Source organism: Musca autumnalis, unplaced genomic scaffold (genome assembly GCF_047663935.1).
Source record: "Musca autumnalis isolate F117 unplaced genomic scaffold, ASM4766393v1 scaffold_1, whole genome shotgun sequence".
In the NCBI taxonomy this organism is placed as follows: Eukaryota; Metazoa; Arthropoda; class Insecta; order Diptera; family Muscidae; genus Musca; species Musca autumnalis.
Window position 1 is genome coordinate 13,498,282 of NW_027411644.1, and position 10,134 is coordinate 13,508,415.

A 10,134-nucleotide genomic window follows, 5' to 3' on the forward strand; every position below is an offset into this window, starting at 1 on the left:
AGTCTTTCACGGTATTTTTCGAAAAATTGGTTCTAATATATCGTATGCCCACATTTGGCATCAAAAACAGCTTGTAAACGTATCTGAATTTAATAAATAAGTTTCGGAATGTCATATTCCAATGGTATTTTTTAGCCATTCTTCTTTATTGCATTTTATTTAGTCCCCCAGGTTAATGGGCTACCTATTCCCGACTTTTTCCTTCAGGTGTACCTATGAAGTTTCGATGGGGTTAATATCTAGACACTGGAACGGGATGTAAATGACTTTGGCACAGTTGTATAACAACCAAGTCCTACATAAATTAGATTTATGCTTAGGGTCGTTGTCTTGGTCGTACTTATATTGCAATTTGTTTGAATTTTCAGGGCCAACAGGCCCAAATTTTTTTGACGCTTTTGGTTAAATCTGTTCTTAAAACATCTAAATAAACCTCCTATGTCATTGTTTCTTCCAAAATCAGGATTTTATCAACGTCACTGCTTGGTCTACAACCCTATACCATAACTGACAGTTTTCCGAATTTTACGGTATGTATTAAATTTTTGTTTTCCATGGCTTTCAAGGGTTTTCCCAATCATTTTGTGGTCCATTGTGATAGTACAACATAATTTTAGTCTCATCAGAAAAAATAACGCCATTCCAATACTAAAGATGGCGCGAAAAGTTGTCTATAACAAGTCTGAATAGTTTCTATATTTTTTGATGGGAGGGCAATGGTTTTTACCCAGTCACTCGTGATGAGTGCTTGTTATTATGTAGCACTTTTCTGACTTTTCCATGTGACACACTTACTCCAAAATCATTTTTAATCAGAAAAAGCTATTTTCTGGTGCAGCTTTGGGCTATTTCGTTAATTTCTTTAATAATTCTACAGTTAATTCGTGTGTTTACTATTTTGGACCTGCCATGTAACGCCCTCAGTTCGAGCCTGGCTTCTTTCTCGGTGCGGTATATGATGTTGCATACACTTCTCAGTTTACGAGAGTTGATTTTAGGGATTTCTCTTTCAGAATTACCATTATTATAATTGGGATAGACCAAATGTAGCATATTTTCCGAAACCGTTTACCAGACTTTCTCTTTTTCTGAATATACGGTCTATGTTACATACACAAAAATTAATTTATAATGAAAAATTATTTATACCATACCATAAAAGTCTTAAAAATCCTTAAATGCAAAAAATCGCGGGGGAAACCCCACGATTTTATTGCACATTAATTCATTTTGCAATTATTTAGTTGACACCACAAAAACCAGGTACCTATCATTTTTGCCCGTTGTTTTTGTTATTTCCAACCGATTTCTGGATTTATTGGCTTGATGCTGTCATTAACAGGTAAATCAACAGATATTTACAAAAAGCCCAACATTATTGAAAGAATTTCTTGTAGTAATTCCTAATTAAACTTCTAAATTTTTAAAAATTAATCGTTTGCAATAATATAGTTGACTAACTGTATGTATTTCCGAAACATATGGGGACAAAAATTGAAAATGATTTATTAAACACAAAGCTTTAAAAGATAAACGTAATTTATTATAAAAAACCAAACTACAAATGGAAAATGGAGTCAAACGTCTCTATACGCAGCTGTTGGGGACAATAAATTGATACGTTATAGACAAAATTCCTTATAATGAGACTGCTTTGTCAAAAATTCATATGTTTAGTTTATAGGACTTTACTTACATATATCTTATTGTAATAAATGAAAAACCTTCACATGGCTACATCTATATTTTCGCATATCACCATAACTCTAGTTTGAGCCTAAGTCCGCATTTAAGCAATGAAAACTGCAACAACTTTTAAAATTTGCTTTCTACACCAAAAAAAAGAGTTATTATGAAGAATTGGGCTAAAACGTGTTGGAATTCAAAAAACTGTATCTTTACTGTTTGTTAGCGAGTTGTCAAACTATCTTGTCTCCATTAAATAGAAAATAGCCAGCCTACCCTGACAAACATACCAACAAAAACATCTTTACTATCGCAGACGGTAAAATAAAATATTTAAAATAAGAAAAGAAAATAATTTCAAAAACAAACGATAGAAGAATATTGAATGTTGTGCATAATTTTAATTTGCCTCTACAAATGACGACTCATAATGTATGTATGTGTGGATTTTCAAATGGTGTAGTATTCAAACAAATCGACAAATGTTTGTACATTCCCCACATATGTTTTGCATCAGAGCCCGTTGAGACCATTAAAACGATAAAAGCTATTGAAATTACGAAAAGCAGCAACGCCATTTAATGGGAATATCTAAAACAGATTATAACCGACCGACCACAATATCCGTTTCAATAATTGACAATATAATTTATAATCACCATTAAGTAATTAAATGATTTAATGATAAGAGGAAATTTTATTGCAAATTTCTAATATTAAAAGGAAAACATTGGGGAATTATAATAATAAAAATATACAATTAACTTTTAATAAAAGACATAAAAATGATATACTCATATGTAGCTTACATTATGGCAAGTTCGTATTACTTCCTATAGGTAGTTATAGTTTTATAACACACAAATCAATAATCAAAACAAATTAATATTGGAAAAAATAGGATTTGTTAGAAAAATAAAAAATAATTTTCGATCATTAAGCTTAACTCTAAACGAGAAAATTAATAAAAATCATTAAAAAAATGATCTTCGCCCAAACAGGCAAAATGTCAAAAAAAAATACAGACTGAGGCCGGCTGTGATTTGAACCCGCGTCCTTGAAAAACATATGAAAAAATGTTGTCACGGCGTGTTAGCGTTCAATGCCAAACTCATAACTTCAAAAGCAGCGCTGAAGAGCTACTCAACTAATAGCGAAACCAGGTCACGTAATTTGGTGACTGTGTGGGTTCTAGTCCTTGGCTTTCCTTTTTCACTTGCAAAGAATTTTCGATCATCAAGCATAACTCTAAACGAGAAAATTAATAAAAATTCTATTAATTGTTGATATTTTTATATGACGTGTAACCCCATTTTATGACCTTGTTTGTCTTTAGTGTATAACCCTTATAATCTATCCTAATTTACTGTGAAAATAAAGAAAAGTTTGATATTTAATTTCCATAATTGGAAACAATGTCCAATAATATAAGTTATCTTCTAAGGTCCTCTAAGAATAGAAGACATTTTGAGGTCTTCTATAGACAGGAGATCTCTTGATTCATTCTATAAAAAGAACACCCTATTCTATAGATATACGACCTCTTAGGTCATCAATAGAGGGACGATATCTTTAGACATCGAGGTCTTGAGGTAGACCACTTGAAGTCTTCAATAGACAGAATACCTCTGGAGGTCTTCTATAGACAGAAAACCTTTGTAGGTCTTCTATAGACAGAAGACCTCTGTAGGTCTTTTATAGACAGAAGAATTGTTAAGGTCTTCTATAGACAGAAGACCCCTTGAGGTCTTCTATAAACAGAGGACCTTTGGAGGTCTTTTATAGACAGAAGACCTCTGTAGGTCTTCCATAAACAGAAGACGTCTTTTATAGACAGAAAACCCCTGGAGATCTTTTATAGAAAGATGACATTTTAAAGTCTTTAGGTTTCCAAGTACCGAAGACCTCTTAGTTCTTCTACAGGCAGAAGACATCTTAAGGTCCTTTATAGACATTATGAGGTCTTCTATAAACAGAATAACTCTTGCAGCTTTCTAGGCAACGTAAGGGCTAGAATATGCATTTATTTAACCAACATCACCAATTTCTTCAACACAATTCAATTTCTTCATTGATATGCTGACAAATTCACAGCAACACATCTTGAGGTCTTTTGTAGACAGAAGACCTCTTGAGGTCTTTTATACGCAAAAGACAGTTTGACCGTATATAGAAGACCTCACAAGGTAACCTCTCTATAGAAGACCTAAAGATGTCTTCTGTCTATAGAAGACTAAAAGAGGTGTTCTGTCTAAAGAAGCTTTCAAGAAGTTTTCCGTCTTTAGGTGACCTCTTGTAGAGAAGATCTCAAGAGATTTTCAGCCTATAGAAGTCTTGAAAAAGTCTTCTGTCTACAGAGGATATATATAGAACATCTCAAAATGAAACATGTTGTCGAAGTCATTCGCAAGCATTTTCGGACATTGAAGTATTCTGAAGTGATGCTGTGATTTTTTCGGGATATCAATGAAGAAATTGAATTGTCCTGAGTTCTTATTCTAGCTCTTCCGTTGCCTATATCAATCCATGGTGATCGGGCAGTCAGCAGATTTCGAAATAGTTGGACGAACACGTATTGAAAAACGGGAAAGGGTATTCTGTCGTGAAGGGTATATTTAGATTTGAATGCAAACGTGGTGTAAAGGTATCTACGCTCGACTTGTGCACTGAATGCCTGGATTCCATTCATAGGCCGAACAGCATAACATGGAAATGGCAAATAATCCCCTTTTGCGTAATGTTGGCGACATTTCCGACATAAAAGTGGTGCCTTAAGACATGCCGTATGGACTCGGTGATAAAAGATAGGTCCCATATCAATGAGCTAATATGAATCGGGGTGGAGTCATTGATATGAAAGAAGTCTCCCTTGTCTCTTCTGGGATATTTTGGAGCTACTACTATTATTTCGAAAGGTGGTGATCGGAAATTGATATTGTATGTTCGACGACATAAAATGCCTTTTAAAGATCCAAGTCTGCCACAAAGGTCCGTTCGAATGTCGCCGGTGATTGAGTATATTTGCAATTTTGATGATTATTTCCTGGATGTTGTAATGCCCATATTATAAACCACTTTACTGAGTTTCCAGTAGGAAAGTTAGGCCCTTCTAGCCTATTCTTTAGTGTGAGCGCGGAATTGTCCTGTGGACCAAGATATTTGGATGGTGTTGCTATGGAGATCATTAAATTGAATTCACTGCATGTCTTTCACATCGGCTGCAAGTCATGTTTGAGGTGTTTGCATTTCCAAGTAGCATGGCAAGTTTGGTTATATTCTGTGAGAATATATGCTAAGCAGAACTGTGATGCTCTTATATATCGGTCCATGAAAAGCTATACTGGACATGCGATGTTTGCAAACACAAACGCTGTGCAATAAAATGGTTTTTTACTGATGTCAGAATGCGGGCCAGAAGACTAACCGTCTATGCTAACTGCATATAATTTATCGTCCATTCCATTGACCCTTCTTCTAACTTAAGATTTTCTTTGGTCACAACCAGTAACTAAAAATTGAAGAATCGATAAATTAAACAATAAAAATATGATATTGCTCTCCTAAAAGTTTTTAAAAATTCTCTTCTTTCGTTTGAGGCATGATGGTTCACGACGGAGTATGTGATAAGTTCGAAACTCCGGCATCAGTTGTTAAACTCCGTAACCACATTAAAAGTGGCTATAAGTGGAGTCATAACAGAGGTGGTAACATGGACTTCTTTAGAAATAAAATCGACCGTTTTTTAATTGCAAACATACACAAATTTAATTTATGTTCTCTTCATCTTAATTTGGAATAACAAGTCCCAAGGAGTTAGGTTTTTACTTGAATTACTCGGGAATATATTCCAAGGATTCGGGAAGTGGGTACTAAAAATTTGAAAATAAATAAAAATGTAAATAAAAAATTACTAATAATAAAAACCAAAGTATTTTCCTTTTCCTTTAAAGGGTTAAATTTGTCATCAAGTTCTGGGAAAATGTGTGACTATTGCCGGTATTTTTATTGCACTTTTATTATCAGCTATGGCAATACAATACAGCTGAAAACTTATTAATCCAAAAAAGGAATTAAACTTTAACAAAATAATCGAGTAATCAGTCATTTAATCACAAAAAAAAAAAAAAAAAAAAAAAAACTAACAAAAGAAAGTTGAATGTCATCAATTTCCGTTTTATGTGCAAGAGAATTGAGCAATAACACCAACAACCGTAGAAATAAAACGGAAACAATGAGTGATACATTTTAAATGTACCGCAAAACACACAAACATAACACATACGCCATCATGTTGTGTACATTTACGTCATTATTATCGCAGTCGCTGCGCCAAACAAATCTAACGCCGACAGATCTCTGATGTATAATGACACAGTGACAGGAGGCAGGTTGTTAGATTTTGTTATTATTTGATTTGTTTGTTTACTTGTATTGGTCTCTTATTATGAATTTCTTGTTGATATTGCGGTTTATGTTTTGTTTTTTTTTTTTGTGCTGGAATTAAAACAAAATTCTCTCACATCAATATGTGGGCCATGGAAAACTTACCCTTTTTTCAGCGCTATCGCATGAATTAACAATAGACGATGATGTTGTAGATGCTGCTGTGGAGCCTGCAGCACCACCCAAATGATCTTGAGTATCCATTTCGGTTAGACTGGTATCCAATTGTTCCTGTTTTATCGATGGTATTAGGGGTAAAAAGTCATTTTTACTAAGATTTGATAATTCTTCCAACTCCATGATGGCAACAGTTTGTTAGATTTTGATTATTGTTGTAATAGAGGAAGGGAAGTTTGTCGTTATTATTCTTTTGTTGTCGAGCAATTGCAATTCCTTGTTTTTTTTCTCATATAAATGTTATCCAAACTACATAAGAATGAAACATGTTGGCGGAATTTGTGTTTTATTTCTATAATATTATTGTATTGTTAAACAACACCGCCACACTTAGCGATAACTTTTGTTTTCTTATTGAGAAAGGTTATTCTCCTTGTTTTGCTATTTTGTTTATTTGCTTTATTTCTTATTTTGTTGTTATGGTAATTCGCGGCATGATAAACACTGCCAGCCGGACACATACACAAGGAAGGGTAGATGATGTCGGTGCAGTTCAGCACAACGCCACTTCACAAGGGCCCCTTAAAAAGTGACGTTAACGTCGCCGTTGTTGTCTGTTGTTATTAACGATTCTACACAAGAAATTCCAAAACCGCACAGCACAATATCCAGGCAGAACACATGAAACTTGTAAGTTTAGGCACCGATGACACGACGAACGCGTATCGAATGCGAATTTGCGGCAGAAAACGTAATTAACGAAAGTAACGAAGTAATCAAAATCTCGCGACGTTGTCGTATGTTACTGTACGTACAAACGTGGGAAGAGCAAATTGGCACAAAAGAGTAAAAACAAAGCAAAAAGGCGTAAATTTTCAATTTATTATTTTTAATGAAATGTAAAAAAACTAAAGTTTCACATAAAGGAGTGTCGACGAACAAAAATATTCTTATTTTGCAAATTTGTTGCCGTTCTTTTTTCTGTTTGTCACAAACACTTTTTCGCCGTGTGTCTTATTGAGAATATTCACTGCAATTCAATGGCCATTTTCCATTTTCACTATTTAGAGGTTTCTTTCTTATTGCTCTTAAATAATATAACCTTTTTTGTTGCTTTCAATTACACACACACCACCATCTTCATCACTGCTCTCTAGGTTCACATACACATCAAAAAAGTGAAAATTTTTTCATTTTTCATTGGCAATTTCGTTCGCCAATTGAATTACTTTTTCTGCAATTTGTATCCACTTTAAATTTATGAAATTTGTTGCATTCACTGATTTGGTATTTCTTCAATTTGTTTATTAATCCTCGATTAATAAATTTGTCTTAAATTTGTTTAAAAATTATCAATTTTTAAACTTTTTACTTGCTTTCCTCGCGTCTTTCTTGTGTTTGCTGTTTTTCTGTACAGAAATTTTGACATTTTTTCAGTGGTTGTTTTCTTCATTGGTTAGAAAGAGAGCACAGTAGTATCAAACGAATCTTCCCAGTTTGGCCAGTGTTGTATTTAATGCGCTATAAAAGTGAAATGCGTTCGCAATGATTTTGTCAGAAATCAAATGCAACACTGAGCGCTTTTAAACGATTTATTGTACAATTATTCGTGCATTGTTGAAATCAAGGCACATTCATAGAAGGTAGAAGTGACAATCAGCTGTACTTTTACTTTTTTTGTAAATTTGGTTTTCAAAATGTAATAGGGTCTACACGTGAAATTTGTAACTTCGAAATTTGCCACCATAAAATACTTCTTTTCATCATAAACGTGTAATAAAATGACCTACGAGAGTTCTGAATGCGTTATATTTACATTTCGATTCAAATTTGTTCTATTTTAGATGATTTTCAAAATGTATTTATATTTTTCCTGAAAAAAATTTTGGAACGACCCTATTATTCAATATTTATCTTTGACAATTAATTTTCAATAACAACAATGTTGTTTTTGTAAATTTGTTAGTTGTTGTAATTCATGCATTTACCTTATATGAATATGCCTTGGTTGAAATGGTAAAGACTATTGTGCTTGGTTTACATTTACGAAATCCACTCGATTTCATCAGTCAATTCCTTTGTGTATACGTCAAATGAAAACTCATCTGAAATCGATTGGATTTCATTTGACGTTTGAGCTATGGAATTGACAGTTGAAATCGAGTGGATTTCGTAAATGTAAACTTAGCATAACCCTGCGTTTACACATGCCAGGACAGTTGACGTCATGTATTGATTGTCAAAATCCCAAAACTTGCCTGTGGACGTAGGCGTCCCGACTGCAAAAACAGTTGTAAAATTATGAATGAAAATTATCGATTTCTTTTTATTTTTCGTTCACATATTATGTTTTTGTTCATGTACTTTTGTTTTCAACCCATTTCAATGATTATCTCACTTAATTTTACAAAAATGTCAAAAATTTGTTAACCCGGCTGTCTGTAAAAAATTATGGACAGCTGGGAGACAGCCGACAAATGTATGTATGTGTTAGTAAATCAGAGTTGTATTTGCAGACAGACTGTCTTGTGTAAACGCCTAGTAAAGATGCCAAATTTCAATCGTCAAAGATAGAAATTGTTTAACTTGGAACTCTTATGCTTGGTTTACATTTACGAAATCCACTCGATTTCAACTGTCAAATCCATAGGTTAAACGTCAAATGAAATCCAATGGATTTCAGTAGAGATTTCATTTGACGTTTGAGCTATCTCTTATGTTACACGCTAAAACTTTCATACGAAACTTTCCCATTATTTTGGCGTTCATAGATCGAGTTCCATACAAAAGTAATTTTATGAAATTACTGTAATGGGGAACTCGACCTAAGAACGCCAAAATAATGGGAAAGTTTCGTATGAAAGTTTCAGCGTGTAACATAAGAGTATGGAATTGACAGTTGAAATCGAGTAGATTTCTTAAATGTAAACTTAGCATTAGTCCCGGGCCACACTAAGAGTAATTTCACTGAAATTTTTACATGAAAGTAAAAGAAAATGTAAAATAAAACGGTATGTTTGTTTCATACGAATATTGCAACAAAGCAAAATTTCAGATCACATGAAACCGTGTACACTAGTTTCTTGAAATTGTGAATTTTTCCCAAATCTTCTTATCTTTTATCAGAAGCAAGCAAGGTAAGCAGACGAGGCAGCTTATGCACCCAGGCCTTTAGAGCAGAGCTCCGAGTACTCGCTCGAATTCCACTCGCGAGTGAAACTTTTCTCGAATTCGAACCAGTTGAGTGGGACAACATGCCCCTCCCCACCACCAAAAAAAGGTACCCCACACCAAATAAACTTACCCCACCTCCACCAAAAAAATTGCACCCGTATTTATATTTTTATCTCCAATACATTTTTAATTGGCATTGGTCCCGGTCCACACTAGAGTGATTTCATTGAATAAATTGCATGAAATTATGCGTCTCTAGATCGACTTCCATAGTAGAGTAAAAATGCTGTAGTGGGGAATTCCATGGTATAAGTATAGAGGTAGATTTAAATAAAAATAATCTATAGAACCCTTGTTTTTACTGAATTCCTAAAACTTCAAAATTAGTAAACACAAAATCAACAAGTGTGTTTGTTTACAATACCTTTTTTGAGCATTTTATAAAAAACGCGAAAAATGAATGAAGTGTCAAAGTTTCGCCACATAATCGAATTGTGGATTTGATAAAATGATTGTTTTAATGCAAAGCTGACAAATTTTGTGCATACAAATGTTCTAAAAACAAATTTGAAAATCATTGAATTCGATTGTTTTTAAAATTGTTTGGCATATTATTCAAACTGCACACATACATACACACATTGTGTATATTGTTTTGACGTTTTAGGTACACTCGAATGAAAAAAATTAAACTGACAGAAAGCTTTAGCTAAC

The 10,134-nt window shown here is 33.6% G+C and overlaps 1 protein-coding gene across 8 annotated transcripts in view; it reads right to left on the reverse strand.

Moving 5' to 3' along the window:
• Positions 1-7,726, reverse strand: part of bon (tripartite motif-containing protein bonus) — a 107,678-nt gene extending 99,952 nt beyond the window's left edge. For all 8 annotated transcript variants that reach the window (XM_073967404.1, XM_073967383.1, XM_073967367.1 and 5 more), the window contains exon 1: positions 6,235-7,726. In XM_073967404.1, the coding sequence (XP_073823505.1) occupies positions 6,235-6,429 (195 nt within the window). In that variant the 5' untranslated portion in view covers positions 6,430-7,726. The remainder of the gene's footprint in view (positions 1-6,234) is intronic.
• Between the last annotated feature and the right edge of the window lie 2,408 nt (positions 7,727-10,134).